Consider the following 19,554-nt stretch of genomic DNA (forward strand, 5'->3'; position numbering starts at 1 on the left):
AAACAACGAGGAGGTGGTCAAATACCTCCTTGTCAAGACTAGGGATGTAACGATATGGGCAATATCGTGATATTAAAACTGCCACAATATCGTCGTCGTCATGTTCACAATATTTAAAAGGAACACATCTGTTAAAAAAAAGTCAGGTTGATTTCCATTTTTGCAGTTCTAGCACCCCCTAGTGGCTAGTTTATTAGTGCAATTTAATTTTCATTAGGGATGTTTTGTCCTTCTATGTTTAAAATATATGCTAATTGTCAGATGAAGGGGAACCTAATTTGCTTGTGAAGCGATCAATGTGTGCTTGCATTAGCAACTAAGTGCCTCAATGTTGTTATAAGCAATTGTAGGTTGTTTATATGCATTGATGTTATGTACAAAAGCATAATAATGTGTTGTTGTTGTTTTTTTTTAGTATAAGCTCTCTTTTTTTAGAATATTGTGATCTTTTCTAAATATCGCCAACGCCCCCACAATATCGTGATAATTTTCGTATCGTGACCTTCATATCGTGACAATATCATATCGTGATGTTTGGATATCGTTACTTCCCTAGACAAGACCCGGAAGAACTTTGTCGCAGAAATAGTGATGAGAAGGTATCTCATACCGTGGCTACAGTTGATACAAGTTGCAACAGCGAAAGCCAACGCTTTCCACAACGGACAAAGGTTGGTCTTCCAACGCGATGAATTGAGCTATAATGGATGTGATTTTCTCGTCTTTTTCACTATCCTTGGGCATTTTTTCTTTGTTCTGCAGTCTGTGTCAGCGTCGGTTGGCTCAGTGTCGTCTTTACTATTGCGTGGCTGCAGTAAACTCAGCATGTAGTGCTGGTTTCTGTATTTCAGGTGGCGTCTGAAATTTGTTGTATTCAACGCACCCTTGTTCTTTCCGCCAAGTGAAATACTCAACTTGCATACATTACAAGTTGCCGTTAGACTGATGCAGCTTTCCAAGTCAAAATATTTCCACACTGCTACATGAAGCTAGGTTTCGGCCACACCTACCAAAACTTTCCCCGCTGGCTTTGTTTACTTCCATGTTGAAAGCTGTGTAGCAATGTCGCATAGTGTGTCAACCCTCAACATCCGCCCTCTCATTCGTGAAAAAAATCACATAACACTCTTCTCCAAGTTCCACCATCTCTTATCCTTTGCATGAGGTTCTCCATTTTCCATGCCACTGTTCAATGGGAACTCTGGCAGATAGAGAAAGAGTGGTGGATGCAGAAGGCCATAGAGGTCCAGGGCTACACTGAAGCGAATCCACACCAACCAGCACCGAAGGCAAGTGACGGTTCCACTCGTCCACCCAGAGCTCAAAAAGAGCTTGTTTGCAACATGGACTTGGCTGATCGCTCATACGCTGCTGCCACCTGCTGGTCGTTTTCGAAACATGGAACCTAATAACTACCATTGCTTGAAGCCACGTGTGCACGTGTTTGGGAGTGAAATATAAAGTATTAAACGTTTTTGGGTTTGAACGTGAATTGCTAATTAAAATCGTCAAACAAAAACGCCATTGTGAAGATATTTTGTGTCAAATTATTACATAGAGCAGGTTTAAATAATTATACAGCAAAATTCGAACTCAGCACTTGCGTGTCTCTGAAATGCACCTGCTCAAGTACTTACCAGGTGAGCTGACTTGACTTGGTGAAAATCAGAGCTAATTGGCGGATTTGTATTTGAAAGTGTCATCTGATGCTGAAAGGCATCAATGCTGATTGGGGACACATGGGTTTAATAATTTCAGTATAATGCATTTCCTGATAAGATAGTCAGTTGGTATACATTTATATCCCTTAGCATAATTGCCACGGATACATTTGCAATGTACAGTCAGAGGTGGGATTTGAACCTGCAACCGCCTGGTCCCAACTGTGCCACTGAGCAGTATCAGACAGCTGGTAATGATGGTCAGTTGTATGTATGGAAGTGGGCGTGGAAAGAGATTTAGAAAAAAAACAGTGTCAGTCCCATTAAAAATGAATGAGGAAAAGTTGATCTTTAATGTTAAATTGTGCGATTGTAAGTAATGTGGGATCGCACGATATATATACTCTGGAAGGCCTGATTTTTTTCAGCGAATTGAAATTTGAACGGTGTAAATCGGAAGTATTATGTGGGAGTTGTTTGACATAAAAAAAGTGAGGAGAATAAAATGCTATAATAATAAGAATAAAGAATCTCAATAACATATGTAGGAATGCGTTTCAGCATTCCCACAATCCTAAAGGTTACAAACAACATGTGGGAGTGCTTTCAGTGCTTTCAGCACATTCAATCACATTTTTATATTTTCATTTTAGCTAGGTAGGTCTTGTGGCATGTGGCCTACTCAACACTGGCTGAACTAAAACAGTACTTCAAAAATATGCATGTAAATAGTCACATTCTTTTTAAAATTGAGCCAACATATTTTTTCACAATAGCGAGTCAATGCAACTGACGAGAAACGTGTAGCTTGCAATGCAAAAATGAAGAAACAAAAAACAATAACTGCGTTTTTTTTCTTAAAAGACAAATGATGTAAGTAGACTTTCTCAACCTATGTGCTGTATTGCCTGTTGAAGACGTGCATGTTAGCCTAATAGTTTCAGAATTTTGAATTGCTTGTCTCACAAAAATAAATAAATAAATAAAAAATCTGCACAGATAGAAAACAGCAGTTGCTCTTACCAGAAGGCTAAATGTAAATAAAAAAATATGCCATAGATCTATTATAATTATTATTATTATTATTATTATTATTATTATTATTATTATTATTATTATTATTACTTTATGACTAATGCTGGCATTTCCTGATGAAAGTGAGGCAGTCAATCAAGAGAGGATATGCCTGGGCTCAGCAGCCACAGTAAAAAATGACTGTGTGAGGAATGAGAAACAGACAGAATGAAGACAAAAGAAACAGTGACAGAAAAAGAAGAGACAGGAGGTGACAATGAGTGAGAAGAAGTTGCCATACTGAGGATGCAAGATGGAGTCCAGCCTTCGGCCTTCCTGGGTGGAGTTTGCATGTTCTCCCCATGCCTGCATGGGTCTTCTCCGGGTACTCCGGTCTCCTCCCACATTCCAAAGAAATGCATGGCAGGTTAATTGGGCACTCCGAATTTTCCGTAGGTGTGCTGTTTGAGTGTGAGTGGTTGTTCATCTCTGTGTGCCCTGCGATTGGCTGGCAACCAGTTCAGGGTGTACCCAGTCTACTGCCTGAAGCCGGTTGGGATAGGCTCCAGCGGCAAAATGGGGGACTTTCTACTTGGCCAAGTAAATCAGTACAAGCCATGCAGTCGTACCTTGTCGCAAATACATCCATGACTTCAAATTTGCTGTCAATTCCATATGCAGAACGTAGCTTATATTGCTTATTTTCAACCTTCAACACTATTTGTGGAGCAGGTTACTCTCCATACTTATTTGAAAATACTGTATAAAGACACAAAATGTTAAAAGGAAAGGCAGTGGACAAATCCTGTATTGTCTGTATTTATTTATGGTGTAAGGCAAAGCACAAAGCCACACTAACAGAAAATAAACAATGGAAACTTGATTATGTGTATGTGCTTATGGTGCTATTGAAGAGCATAATATTTGGTTTTAAGTGTTCCTTTTTGAAAATGCCCAAAGGCAGCGTAACCAATAAAAACAATTCAGTGTCCAGATTCAAACTGCAAGCGCAATCTATGCTCCTCTCATTTCCCTATTATCCTGAAGGAAATACTCATTCATATTTTTATGGTTATAGACAATTACAAAAGAAATTAAATTGGCTGGTAGCTGCGTGTAGAGGGGATTGCAATAAGATGCCATGGCATGAATAATAACACAGAAGCTGGAAGTTTATTTTTAGACTCAAAATGTACCCACAATTTAATGAGAGCTTTGCTGCATGACATCAAAGCCAAAATGAGCCGCCCTCGCTGCTGCTGTAGCTGCATTTTTCTGGATACTTATTGAAAATCGATTAAAAATATATATATAAATAAACCACTTTTATAATTCAGCAATAAAATAAAGCACTCGCCTCAAGGTCCCCGATACAAGACGACAGCAAAGAGAAGAGATCCCTGACTCATTAAGTGGATATCAGCAAGCTGAACACAGTCCACACAATTTATAATGAGGCTGCCGATTTACTGCTAGTCTCAGGTCTCTTGACAAGTAAGTAATGAGACCAAAACACTCATCATGCAGATGCCTCGACATACAAGTTAAATCAAAGCATTCATTTTTAAGTGCCTGTGGTGTGCATGAAATTTTAAGGGACCAGAGGATTAATAGCACCATGATATCCTTAACCTGCAATCTACAACATCCGTCCATCCATTTTCTTGACCGCTTATTCCTCACAAGGGTCGCGGGGGGTGCTGGCGCCTATCTCAGCTGGCTCTGGGCAGTAGGCGGGGGACACCCTGGACTGGTTGCCAGCCCATCGCAGGGCACACAGAGACGAACCAATCTACAACATGAGCCTGTTCTAACAGAAATTGTATTCATTTATTTGTCTTACTAGAGACACATGAAATCTTTCCTATTTTCTAAATTCCCAAATTTGCAACCCTAGTCACAAATATGTGTTTACTGAACAGAGTCCAACATAGACTCATGCATGTGTCTTAAGTCTGCTGTGTATGCCAGCGCTTCTCCTCATAATTTGTACCGAACTGTTTGGACATACACATTTGACACACTTGACACCAAGCAGGCTGAACTTACCCTCGGATCTTCTTGCTCACAGTTCATTAGTTGACAAAACCTACGAGAGAAAATAGACAGAACCAGTAAGTTAGTGTAACGGATGTATCGCAAGAAATCACACTCCTTAAAAAGACACTACAGTATGGTAGTGCATTATAATGAACCTTTTGAAAGGGCTAGGGCTATTCTTTTGTTCATATATATACTAGCGACATACAATAGTCAAAATTATACTTACTGTAATACATAATCTGTCTATAATTCAACAAGTTTTTAAATCACCCATTTGCTCCATCATCAAATAATCGTGCACCTGCCAAGCTGTCTAAACACAATGATGTTACAAGAAGTAGTGACGCTATTTAAGGTACAGTAAAAGCTTCCAGTATAAAATAGGCTGCTAGATGTGATGGAGTCATGACGTTTTTGGCAGTACAAGCCAGATTATCGAAATCAATAAAGCTCCACCTGAGAACTGACACCCATCTGCCTCAGAAAAGCAAGAGGGGCTTTATTAGTAGGGCTGGATATCGATTCAGATTTCCAAAATTGATTCGATTCAGAAGGGCCCGATTCGATTCACGATTACATTGATTTTTGATTCAGTTAAGGATTTCATGCAGTACCAATTTTACTTTTATATGGAAGACATTCCCAGAAGTACCAATGCTGCAAAATAGTAGAAACTTCTTTCTCTTACTTGGTGCACTAGTAAAAAAAATAATTAATATTTACATTTATAATTGAATCCAATACAGTTACATTAATCATGTATCATGTTTTATTGAACATGATCTGATCAAAACCATCAATAATAATTTAAATCAATTCCAACTACAGCGCTATATAAATAAAGTGGCAAAACACTCTGGTAAATCACACATTTACATTCCTGTGACAGATTTTATACTAAGGTTCCAGTGGTTAATAAATAAGTAAAACCTAATTTAACTGGATTGTAAGAGACACAGCCATAGTATATAATTATGCATCCACATTTTGTGTTTTTATGTCCAGTTCCTACCTTACTTGTTTTGGGGGGCATTTGGCACATCAATTTTTTGGGGTGTGGGGGCGTATTAAAAGTGTTGATTCATCGATTAAATAAATAAATAAATAAATAAATAAAGCCTGGATAGCGGCTGATGCTGACAGGGTTTGTGAGGCTCACTTTATTATAAAGTACTGTTGAGACTATATATTTGTTATTTGGAGAGGATTAAAAAAAAATAATAATAATAAATCATGTTTGTGCAGTATAAAATTTGCAGTCATATTGTTTTTGCGGTCTCATTCAGGTGTTCCAAACCATCGATCGACAGCACCCTGACTAAGTTCCTCACTTTGAAATGGGCTATCCTGAGGGTCTTTTCCACTGCTGGAACTTTTGGAGAACTATTCAGTTTACCTTGGTAAAATCCAGTTTGCGTGTTTTTCCACCAACAACAATTTCTGGGGTAATTAAATTCCCCAGGGGGCATCCAAGTACTATCTCAGCAGCAGGGTCTTGCTGAGCCAGGCAGGAACTTTGAGGGGGCGGGCTGCAATGACCACGGCTGATTGGTTGGTCAAATTTGGGGGCATTGTTTTTACATTGGCTGGGCTCATCAAACTCATACCTCATCAAACTCATTTGAATTAATTAACGAGAACTCTGAGACGCTGTGGAAACACAATTATAAATTCCATGCTGAACTTTTACAACCAAGAACTCTCTTTACAGTGGAACCTCTACTTACGAACGTCTCTTCATACGAAATTTTCGAGTTACGAAACGCCTCAACGGGAAAATATTGCCTCTTGTTACGAAAGAAATTTCTAGATACGAAGGTAAAAATACATTACCGAACGCAAAATACTTTCGGCTATGGCTATTTCCTACCATAGGTACCTATGAGCGTAAATACTAGATCGGTGTTTGTGCATGGTTCTGGCATCCCATTGGCTAAGAGGAACCTTTACCATAGGTATCTATGAGCCTAGATACTAGATCGGTGTCGATACAGCGTCCTCATCATTCATCCCGCGGCCCATGAGGTGTTTTTCGTAAATGTATGAACTAACGGCCAACGAATTTGTGCAAAAATTCAAACAATTGGTGATTGATGAAGGCACAGTAAGTTTTTAATTACGACGAGACAGGCCTTTTTTTTAAAAAAAAGATGCCTCGCCATACCGGAAGTTTCCATGAAGTTTCAGAATTTGTTTAAAAGAATCGCCCAGAAAAAGTGTTCACCAGTCGGGTGTTTGCCCACTAAGATGATGTTTGCCTTGGACATTTACGAAGCATTGTTTAAAAACAAAAAAAACAACAACAACAAAAACATCCTTGGATCAGTTCTTTGCAAAACACCAGGCAGAAAAAAATACTTCTGCAGAACTCTCATTTATTGTGCAATAATCTAATTATAACATGTATTTGTTACATGTTTTGATGCATTTTTATGCTTTATAAAACATTTATGTCTGAATTTTGGGAAACTCGGAACGGATTAGGGCAGGGGTGTCAAACTCATATTAGCTCAGGGGCCACATGGAGGAAAATATATGACCAAGTGGGCAGAAACAGTAAAACAATGGTATATAACAACACACAAACAATTGCCGTCAATTCTACGCAAATTTTTGCTATTTGTGGGCCAGCCCTAAATTACGGAGCTCAGCTGTAATATATTGTTCCAAGAAAGTAACACGAATGCCAATGGGACACGGCAACACTTTGCCTGTATGAGTTCCGGATGTGTTAAATCTACCTGTTTTGCATATATATTTTCCCCAGAATGCAATGTATGGCGCAATTAATGAAGTGATAAGGATGTTAATTCTTGTCATATGTATTTGTGTCGCCAGTAATTGAATTTGTGTCGTATTTACACATCTGTCGGTCTGCGATTTTTTTAAAAAAAATTAAGAAAAATTTAAACAAACCGTAACTTTAAAATAATGACATCTAGGACGATTCTGTGTACGACTTGCATTGCTCATCTGAAGAATGCTTGTGAAATTACGAATTTATGTTTTGATTGTGGCCGGCTGATTTATTGGTCTGGCATTAACATTTTTTTTTGTTTGTTTTTTACTTTATAAAGTCATCTCGCGGGCCGGATTAAACCCCTTTATGGGCCTGATCCGGCCCACGGGCCTTATGTTTGACACCACTGGATTAGGGCATTTACATGGAAAATGTGTCTCTACTTACAAAATTTTCTACTTAAGAACTTTCTTCCGGAACCAATTAATTTTGTAAGTAGAGGTACCACTGTACTTAGAACTCAAAGATTCTGGGCTTGTTGGTGGATAAGCAGCTCTGGATCGCAAAACCTTGAAGGTAAAAGAAAAAGGTGCCCATTGTTATGAATAGAGGACAAAAGGCAGCAAGTATCAACCTTGTGTTATGGATTCCTATAATGAGACAAAATCTTTTTTGTGCCTAATTTATACTTGGGTCCACATCTTGTTCATCTTATCTGAATAAATATTACATTCTGCATTCGTGTTTTGATACCTGGACTCCTCACTTGTGTATCTATCTTGACAGCTGATTCTACTTGAAACATTAAAGGTGTTACATGACTGCATGTTTGTTCAAGACTGGATTTGAAAAGAAGAATTGTATAAGCGCTGATATTCAGTTTTTCACCATAAACCAGATGCCATTAAAATGCAACACGGGGCAAGTGACACTGTAATAAAAATAAATAATGACGCTTATCATTGAAGGATAATTACCCAGCATTGCAGTCACAGCGAGCAGTGATTTTACCGTTCTCTTTGGTGATCGCCCACGGGAGATGCGAATCACGCTGTGCCTCTGCTTGTCAGGGCTGACCTCTGCTTTTAGTACAATGACGGATTTTTGCTTGGTTGACAAGACAGGCCCAACTTTCTTCGAAACAAAATAATCGTCGTCCTCCAGTCGTCTATTTCACAAAACAGGTTTAGTTAGAACCCTGGGTCAAGAAACCCTGAAATGTGGGGAAACTCTGCTTCCTCCGTTTCAGAAAGGGAGGTAATTGAAACCAGAGGAAAAGAGTCAACTCTAGCCTGTTTCATAAAAAGAGGTAATTTAAGCTCTCGGCCAGTTACCGTAGTAACAGTGTCCATTAGCCTAACCTGTTCAGTAGCAGGTTTTTCACAATGAACCTCGAGGTTCTCTGTCCCCGCCTCCTTTCAGGCCTTGTCTACACATAGCTGGATATTTTAAAAACGAGTATTTGCCCCATGTAGAAAAAAAAAGAATCTGTCCACACTGCCTCATTTGTTTAAAAAAAAAAAAAAAAAACACAACCACAAAAATGCACACAAACGGAGAAGTGCCTTTTAAAACTCATTTACATGCATGCCAAGCCTCTAAGCGGCAGTAGTTAGACAAATAGACCCCTTTGTAAACAAAGTGACAGAATTTAAAGGGTGGGGCTTAGCTGGAGGCAAAAACACCTCAGTGGCGCATGGTTGTAACGCTGGTCAGCCTATTTTCACGGAAAGTTAACGTCGGAATGGACGCGGAAAACGGCCATTTGAGTTTATATGTAAGTAAAGTGACTCCCCACGACCGTGAATGTTACTTTGAAAAGTTAACTCTGACTGATGGGCCGATATTTACTGACCCCTACGCACTCACGCACTGGAAAGATGATTCAACGGGACTACCCACCGTGCAATGACCGGACATTTAAATCTACCTATAGAGAAACTGAGCGTTTATACTAAAGATAAACTGAAGGCCTATAAATCATTACATGTCTACGACTAACTACGTCTTGAATGGACATGTTCAAAATTTAGAATATAACAACTTGAGCGAGGACTTTTGTGTTGTGCGGTTGCAAGTGCTGCCAAGTCAACGACAGGGACAGAAGACGAGGATATACGAGGCATGTACCTCTCCTACAACAAATTTTACAAGAAGTTATCGGAACCATTGCGGGGGGGCTTTCGCCTCGACAAAACTGAAACCTACAGCTAACGTTTGGTTAGCATTCACGCATGTAGCATTTAAACACAGACTTTTTGTAAGTCCGTGTACGTAAAAAGAATCCCACAAATAATGACTTAAGTACCGTAATTGCCGGACTATAAGCCGCAACTTTTTTCTCACGCTTTCAACCCTGCGGCTTATACAATGATGCGGCTAATACGTATATGAATTTTTCATCCTGAACCGTAACAAGCATTTGTAGTCATAAAAATAATTAAATTAACACTGGAAACGAGAGAATATTTGATCTTTTTCTCTTTCTGTGTGGGAGGATTTCCCATCGACAAATTGATTTATTTTCACATTGATATCTTTGGGGATCTATTTTGTACTGTGAATGAGGCCATCGGCGGAAGGATACACGAAAAGAAGGGGGAACTTCTGCCATTAAGTTAAAGCGTGCATGTTCAGTGAGCACGTGTCCTCTTTTTGTTTTTCTCTTTTTTTGCTTGTTTTAGAGCTTAACGAGCCACTTAAAGTTAATTATTTGATTGACTATAATATGCGAAGAAGACGCGATCAGCGAGCGTTGGGAGGGAGAGGGAGCGAGGGGACGATGACGTTCAATGAGGAGCGAACGAGGAGCGCACGTCAACACTGACAATGAGACGGAGCTTGAAGTGTTTGATGGAGTTGCCCAGTTTGTTTTGGATACAGAAGACGAGGACTTTGAGGGATTTGTGATTGATCAAAAGCAACGTGAGTACATTGTTATTGCTCTGCCTTTTTAAAAACTAGCGCTATCATGTGCTAGCGTATGTTCTAGCATACTGCTAATGGCATGCTACCATGTGTAGCGTCGCTGGGAGCTTCAGCATGCTTTGTGGTACTGGCGGTTGAAAGGGCGTTTAAAATGCAAGTACTGTGATAATTATTCTGCTAGTTAGTGGTCTAGTTGTTGTACTGGTTTTGGTAGTGCTTTCTAGTTTGTCTCTACAGGGTGATTTCATTTTGCCGTGACACCGTGATTGTACATGACATGGGGAAGAATGACGCCTGCATTCTGCGAGTTGAAAGCGGGTAAGCGAGATCTTCTGCTTACAATAATGAAAGTGGTCACTGGTCGTCACTTACATAGTACCGTCTTTCTTTGTAAGTATCTCATTTTCAATGTGGGCCCATTTTCAATGGCGGCTTATAGTCAGGTGCAGCTTATGTATGGACAAAATGCTTTTTCCTTTAGAAATGTAGTGGGTGCGGCTTATAATCAGGTGCGCCTCATAGTATAGCAATTACGGTAATTTAAATCACAACTAAGTCTAGCCCATATCATTGCCCAGGCTGAAGCTTGTTGATAGTTAAATCTTACCTGATATGAAGTGTGCGCTGCAAACACGAGCATTATTGTTGATGATAGTCTCAGACAGTCCAGTCCTTTCGCCTAATCGCGTTTAACTCATTCACTGCCAGTCATTATAGAAAATTTTTACATTTCCAATACTCACGTGATATTACATTCAATAATTATATATAAACCGAATCTACCAAATAACAGAATAGACTCCCTACTTTTTGTCCCGTCCCGTTCTTTTATAATTGACAGCAGAAAAATGTAGGTTTGCCAAAATACAGCCATTTCTCCCATGGACTCTGAAACTGTGTTTATTTCCTATAAAATGGGGCAATGATGTCATCTACCGGTGGTTGGGCATCAGTAAAGTTGTTTCCAAGTTTGATATTTACAGTGGAGCATGCTCAGATTCGCCCCCATTTAGCACCGCTCTAAAAAATACAATTGACAAGTATACTTGTCAAAGGCAGTGAATGTTAACCACAGCCGTCTGTAATTACTCTGACTGGTAGAGGCTGGGATGCGATAGAATTTTAAGTTTTTGTTTGTGCTTTTACGGTTCTGGCAAACAAAACAACAACAAGACGACGTTTTCTACAGACAGTCAGCGTTGTTTACACTTCTTGTTTACACTTGTGTGCACTTCTGTTGCCTCCAGCGGCAAGTTGTTTTTGCCTCCAGTGAACCCCGTGACGTCAACGTGACGTAGGCCATGAAAGGGTCTATACTGCTCGTCTCTTTACGTCACTTCCACAATACGTCACACAAGCACGGACTGTCAGCGCAAAAAAACAAAAACGGACTGTCAGCCAAACAACTTCTTTATGTAAACACAAAGAATGAGTACATCAAAGAGGACTTAGACTTAAACTTGACTTTATTGATCCCTTTGGATGGCTCCCTCTGGGAAATTTACATATCCAGCAGCAATAAGAACAGATAATAAAATAAAAAATAATTCAATCAATCAATAAATAAGGTTATTGAATTAATAATAATAATGATAATAACAATAATAATAATAATAATAATAATAATAATAATAATAATAAATAAATAAAAATTCGATAGTAATAATAGTAATAATAATAATAATAATAATAATAAAATAACAATTCAATCAATAAATAAATAAGGTTATTACACCGGAGAGAGAGGGGCTGGTTGAACCTATTGAAGAAGTCATTCAGTTCATTTGCCCTCTCAACTGTCCCCTCTACGGCTCTGGTCGTTGTGTTGAGACCTGTAATGGTCCTCATACCTTCCCAGACCTCCCTCATATTGTTGTCCCTCAGCTTCTGCTCCACATTCCTCCTGTTGCTGTCCTTAGCTTCCTTCACACAGAGCTTCACCTCCTGCTGTGTTGCTATCATGGTCTCCTTATCCCCGCTCCTGAAGGCAGCCTTCTTCTTGTTGAGGATAAACTTGACTTCCTGCGTTAACCATGGCTGTTATACCTTCGTTTTTAAGGGGGAAAAAAAACCCGGGGACGTGTAGCAAACACGGCAAAACACATACAAATCCCTCCCGTTTGCAAAAAACCCTGCTACGTGAAGACTGGGCATCAGCCACACACACACATTTCATTTCCTCATTCATTAAGTCCGCTGCGGCAATTTTTTTCCGTAAATACGCCTATAGTCTATATAAAGTCCACTTTTGTCACGAACATGGCATGTCCTTTTGACAATGACCCTATAGATGAAGCTGCATTATTGCGCAGTGAATTAAATATTCGTCACGAGATTCTTATCAAACTGCTCATATATATGCTCACATTTCTGGACAGTTATCTCTTAGAACGGTCCTGTTTCACATCACAGTCCATCATCTACATACACAACTTAATCCGTCTTTACATTTGCAACATTACCGGCGCCATAGTCATTCGCTCACATCACAGCATATATTGTGTGTTATGCTCCGCTTTTTTCTTATAACTGTTAATAATAATAATAATAATGTTTTTTTTTTTATATTTCATCATAAGTCAAGTGTGCTTCTCCCCGCAGGATTGCACCTAAACGAAATGAATTAATGATCTACCATTCAACAGTTTTCCCCTGTAATATTATTGATTGCATAGGACTACATTTAAACACATTGACCTAGTACCCGAGCAGCAATGTTCTCCCACGCCACCTTCCTCTATGGGGAGGTGCTGCGGTGTTGCACTTTTATTCAAAAGAGATGTTCAAATTCATCATATGATCGCATTTTGATTTCCAGTTGAGAGGGGTAAAAAACGTGGAAGCAGAGGGTGGCGCACGCCCTACTTCCCCGTTGCCCTGGTGACGAATTGGGGCTCAATTGATGTGGTCTTTTTAGTGTACTGGTGACTTCAGGTGAAAACTACTCTGCGTTGATAAAACTACCTCAAATCAGCTGTCGTGGAACCGAAAACGCAGAGTTTCCTCTCTCAGTGATATGTCAACTTTCTGTTCAAGGTTAGTCTCGGGGTTTGTTGAACATGCTTTGTGAAATGGACCTCAGGATTTTTTGAAAGCCTTTAATTTTTCAGGAAAAAAAAAAAGGTCCAAAATGTCCCCAAAGCAGATGTCTCTGTGGCCAAGAAACAAGTGAGTCGGACCAACATTTATCTAATCATCTCACATCTCACACGGACTTTGAATCATTTCAATTTTGTCGCCAATACATATATTATGCTGCTCTGTAAACCTCCTCTGTCCTTTGGCCATGAAAGTGCTTAAATAGGGGCGATTTTGCCCGCTAAGTTTATTGTTGTACGTCGCATTTATAAAGCCCGCCATCATTTTCTGCCACACAACCGCGCAAGCGCCAAAATGTCAACAAAAGATGCTAATATAGGGAAGCTACATTCAAGGAAAATACCTTGCTAAATATTTAGGTCACCATGTTGTCCAACACTGTGTATTTGTTATGTTTGTACAGAAAGTGTGGATATATTTCATGCAAAGCAGAAAATTAGAAAATAGGCTGTAGTAAATAAATAACAGACAATTCTCTAAATACTAATACCTCAAAACCTCTGATGTCTCCTCAACTTAGATCCCTTTCCTATTATTGTTTCCAACAGGGTTGTATTGGACTTAGTCATTCCTCCTCCGCATCTTCCAGCGCACATGATTTCTGTGTGGGTGTGTGTGAGCGTGCATGCGTTTGTGTGCCTGTGTAGAACAAAGGTCACAGTTTTATTTGGAATATGTTCATAACAGTACCTCACTGCTTAAAATAGGCAGAAATCTCATTCTGCTTTATTTATTTTAAAACGGGTTGACGTGTTAATGCTGTAATTTTACAACTCATCCACTTAAAGGGACAGTTCGGATTTTTTGACATGAATCTCTTATTTCATCCTCACCTCCAGTGTGTGCGATCAGCACCCCTGACAGCGTTCTGTGACACGAGTTCTGGTCCGGTGTTAAGCCTGGTTCACACGGCAAGATTTTAAAATTGTCGGCAGATTTCCAATCTTTGACAGACACCACACGTGTATGGCGTTAGATTTGTGCCACAATTCCGTGCGTAACAAAATGTGTTTCGTACGTACAAAATGTGTTTCGTACGTACCAAAAATGTGTTTCGTACGTACAAAATGTGTTTCGTACGTACCAAAAATGTGTTTCGTACGTACAAATTGTGTTTCGTGCGTACAAAACAGTCCTCGCGCACGCTTGCTACGTCTCTCCTCAACACGTACGAAACTTTGATTTACGCTTGCGATGCAAGGGTCGAGGCGTAATATTTGTGCCACAATTCTTAACCAATCAGGAGTCGGACAGGAGAGCAAATCCTGATTGGCTGTTTAATATCCAATCAGGCAGAACTTTGACAACGTGTCGTCACGCCGCGTTGCATCATGGGCGCTTCTTCGATTTTTGTTTTTGTTTTGTTTACTAGCACTCGGTGCTTTCCTGTTTGTATTTTATCTGCATTTCTGCTGACTTTTATTTACTTAACAAAAGTTTTGTTATATTACGGGGTGAAGCAGCTCCCAACTGCTTTCCTGCTTAGCGGAAGACAAGTTTTAGCCCTCATGGGACCGTTGGATGACCGTTGGGGGGGACGCTAACTTCCGAATCGAAGACTACTTTCAACATTTTCATTACGGTAAGTAGCATAAAAGTAGCATCTTTTAACTTGGCCACTATCACACACAGGCTTCCAAGACAATCAAAATTGTATGTAATAGTTACATACACGACATTGGCAATGGATGTGCATAGTTATGATGAAGAAAAAAAAAAATCGCCACCCCCTTTCTTTATTTTCTTATGCATTTTTAGTGCCTAGTGCCACCAAATGTACATCGTGTAACTAACAGACAGAAAAAAACATGGAATGTCCAAAAGCACTGTTAACACAATGCCATAGTTACTGATTTTTAAGTACGTTAGTGATATTGATTAGAAAATCGTGGAAAATTACGAGATATCAGCTCTTGAATTCAATTCACGAGTTAATTTTGTTGTCATTACCTGTATACTTGTGCACATAAATGCCATCTCAAACAAATCACTAAAGCAGCCTTTTACCACCTAAAAGACTTCGACCGAAGGGTTGCATGCTCCATACCAGAAGAACCTGACTCATGCTTTTATTTCCAGTAGACTTGATTATTGCAAAGGTCTTCTGACTGTTCTCCCTCAAAAGAGCATCACATTATAGCTGCAGAGGTTATGAAGTGGTTACCCTTAGTTGTACTAGACATTTAACATGAACAAGAAACTGTAGAAACATGGATGGTCACATTGTTTTCCCATAACTCCATGAAGATGGATGGATATGATTGTTTCACGTTTTACAATTAATAACCTTGAGCCTTTGTTTGTTTCCAATTTACCAGGTAAACCAATCCAGATTGGGCATCGTTTCTATATCCGGGTCACAGTCATCAATAAGATGTCTAAGGGTAGAGAGTACAGCTGAGATGGATGGGACGGCGATGGATGGCTCCACAATAGCAGTCTACCATGCCTACTGTGTGTAAAACTTGAAATAAAAACTGCAAAGATGCACTGTAACTGAGGGCGATTCATTTGATTTAAAAACAAAATGTACAGTTTGCTGTTTGTTGATCGATAATACATCATTAAGTGTCAATTACAAATACAATGTGTAATATATTTTCATCTGTGGAACCTCTTGGGTCTTGCATTCTCAATACATCATCGTGAGTACAGTACTCTGAGGTCTTCTTGGTCAATGATGGGCAAATGTGCAGTGTGTGCACTTCCGCACTTTAATCTTGAAACCATAAATGTGTCATGTACTGCATTGGCACTGTACCTGCAATAGTATTTTGGTTATTGTTTACAGGTTGTTCCGAATACAGTGTGTGTGACACTTTTTATTTTTCTAATTGTCAATGATACTGTTTGCAAGACACATTTAAATAAGTTCAGTAAAAGTGTCGACAACTTACAGGAGAAAAAATATTTTAAAAATGTTTGATTTGGTATGCTGCAAAACAGGCCATTACAACTATTCGAACTTCAAATTATGATAGTCCAATGTTAATGTTGTCATTCTTCAGGAGCTCTTGATTTCTCTGCTGTCAAGCTCAAGCTTCACGTTCTGACTCTTCCTACAGACATTTTAATGACTAAGTCAAATTGGTCTCATCAGCTGGCTCAAAAACGTCAGGAATTAGGGCTGCACAAAATTGGAAAATCATGCAATACGCGATTTTGCTGAATATAGCAATAGATATTGCAATATTTAATATGGATCTAAAGAAATGACTGGTGATGATTTTATTATCTAATGAACAAATTATATTTCTCATGCAGTAAAATGTATTCAGAGTTATTTAATTGTAATGACTTCAATAATGTTCAACTAGTGGATGGTGGTGCACATTTTAGCAAGTGGCTGGTCAAATTCAGAGAAAAGCATAAAATTCCATATGAAACTTATTGCATGTCTGTTATATGCATATTGCATGGGCCAATAGAGCGATATCAATATTTTTCCCACTCCACTTCATCTTCTGCTTCTCGTGGTGTTTTTGACACTTCCGTTGTGGTGTCATCAGGTGCATTCTGGGTCCTTTGTCATCTTTGTTGCCTGGTAATAAAAACAAAACCCAAGGTTAGCGCTCAGATTTGTAATTGTCTATCTGTTGTTATGGAAAAATGACAAGATCAACCATGTTTCTCACATTAGTAAAACAATTATTTTGGGCAAACATGTTTATTTCAACAGCTGCTAGTCATGGTGTATGGTTGTCTTGTAACCAAAATGAATTCAATTCTTACGTCAATAACTATGGCATTGGACTGCCAAACACAGTGCTCTTATGTATTCAATGTTTTCTGTTATTCACGATATACCTTTAGTGGTACCAGGCACTAATTACTAAAGAAAAATGGATGGTCTAACATTTTCTTTTCTACTTCTTATACAACGCCAGTACGCCACTCATGATGGCATGCATTGTTTAAGATTGTAATGATAGTAGCACGATCAAAAGAGGACAAAACTATAGGATTTACTGACTTAAATACAGTACAGTATTTTGTAACTTACCATAATGAAAACGTAAGTAGCAGGTTAGCCTCTTCTCTTTTTTTTCTTCTATTTTATGCCGTCATCCAACATCACCATGAGCGCTAAAACTTGTTTTCCCTCCTTCTTCCGCTAAGCAGGAAAGCAGTTAGGAGATGATTCATCCCGTAACATAACAAAACTTCTATTAAGTAAATAAAAGTCAGCAGAAATACAGACAAAAATTCAAACAGGAAAGGACCGAGTGCTTGTTTAAAAAAAAAAAAAAAAAAAATCGAAGAAGCGCCCATGATGCAACGCGGCGTGACGACACGTTGTCAAAGTTCTGCCTGATTGGATATTAAACAGCCAATCAGGATTTGCTCTCCTGTCCGACTCCTGATTGGTTAAGAATTGTGGCACAAATATTACGCCTCGACCCTTGCATCGCAAGCGTAAATCAAAGTTTCGTACGTGTTGAGGAGAGACGAAGCAAGCGTGCGCGAGGACTGTTTTGTACGCACGAAACACATTTTGTACGTACGAAACACATTTTTGGTACGTACGAAACACATTTTGTACGTACGAAACACATTTTTGGTACGTACGAAACACATTTTGTACGTACGAAACACATTTTGTTACGCACGGAATTGTGGCACAAATCTAACGCCATACACGTGAAGAGAAAAAATCACGGGAGTTCCAGTTTTGAACGTACTGTGTGTGGTGTGCGACCACACTGCACAATCAACACACCACACACGAGCCAAGTTCATTCAAGAATGTAACGGGAAGTCTCGCAAAACCTCTCGAGATTAAACGTGGCTTCCGAGTTGTCAGCATGAGTGGATCCTGGTTTTCAGCCGAAAAAGCGGCATAAAAAGAAAAGGTCTTGTAAAGGAGTGTAAATGGGCACTGGCGAGACATCGCTTGCCCTCGGCTCGGTGCTGGCGGCGCGGGTTGGCGTCCCACCCGGAGACCACGTTTATTTGTGGAGAATGTGTGTGCGTGTATTAAAAAAAATAAAAATCATAACAAAATAAATAAAAAGAGTGTCATAGCGCGAGCACGGACTTTGTGCTGCGTCATGACTGTTTTGATTTTGGATTCCCCACCAGCTTCCTCTCTGGCTCGCTTTCTGATTGGCTGCACGTCACCGTCAATCTGCTGAAGTCGGGCCAAAATATCCAACATGTTGGATATGCCCGATTTCAAGTCGGGGGTCCTTCCGAGCGCCGATATCGGGAGGCGCCGTGTGTGGTGACAACACACACGGCAGGATTATCTGTGAAGATTATCGCTTGCGTCTCGGCGCGTCCGTACGATTGTCGGGAGGGTAAATTCGGGGCTAAAATCGGGCCAATTCTCCTGCCGTGTGAACCAGGCTTTAGTCGAGAGTACAGGAGTCCGGCAAGTTGACTTGGGTCACAGAAATAAAACGTTTTTCTTCTAAAAAACAATTTGTGTTCAAAAGAGTGATACATTTTGCACACTAAACTCCTTTCTGAAAAAAGTCAGACTCCATTACCGCCGGGCACTACTTTTCTGTTCCTTCGTATCACTGCACGTCTCCCTGTAAACAGCTAATCGACGCGCTACAGACAGCTGATCGCGCGGACCTTCCACCTTCGAAAAGACAACTTGTGGATTAGTGCGCGTCGATCAGCTGTATGAGGGCCGCCGCGCAGTGATACGAATGAACAGAAAAGTAGTGCCTCGCGGTAATGGCGTCTGACTTTTTTCAGAAAGGAGTTTAGTGTGCAAAATGTATCACTCTTTTGAACGCAAATTGTTTTTAGAAGAAAAACACTTTATTTAAGTGACCCCAGCCAACTTGCTGGACTATTTTCCTCTCGTCCAACGCCGAACCAGAACACGTGTCACAGAACGCTGTCAGGGGTAAATCAGTGCTGATCGCACACACTGGAGGTGAGGATGAAATTGAGATTAATGTTAAAAAAGCCAAACTATCCCTTTAATAAAGCAATTACAGTGTAGACTATTTCTTGAGTCATTTATGTATTGGAATGCCTTCATGAATTAAGAATATTTCCTTGCAAAATATACAGTATTTCTTGTTTCTAAGAGCATTGACACTTGAGTTC

The 19,554-nt window shown here is 39.6% G+C and overlaps 1 protein-coding gene across 1 annotated transcript in view; it reads right to left on the reverse strand.

The window, feature by feature from the left end:
* Positions 1-19,554, reverse strand: part of rbfox1 (RNA binding fox-1 homolog 1) — a 372,128-nt gene that overhangs the window by 172,270 nt on the left and 180,304 nt on the right. The window contains exon 3 of the mRNA XM_077534130.1: positions 4,725-4,764. Within this exon, the coding sequence (XP_077390256.1) occupies positions 4,725-4,751 (27 nt within the window). The 5' untranslated portion in view covers positions 4,752-4,764. The remainder of the gene's footprint in view (positions 1-4,724; positions 4,765-19,554) is intronic.

The sequence above is a fragment of the Festucalex cinctus genome, chromosome 1 (genome assembly GCF_051991245.1).
Source record: "Festucalex cinctus isolate MCC-2025b chromosome 1, RoL_Fcin_1.0, whole genome shotgun sequence".
In the NCBI taxonomy this organism is placed as follows: Eukaryota; Metazoa; Chordata; class Actinopteri; order Syngnathiformes; family Syngnathidae; genus Festucalex; species Festucalex cinctus.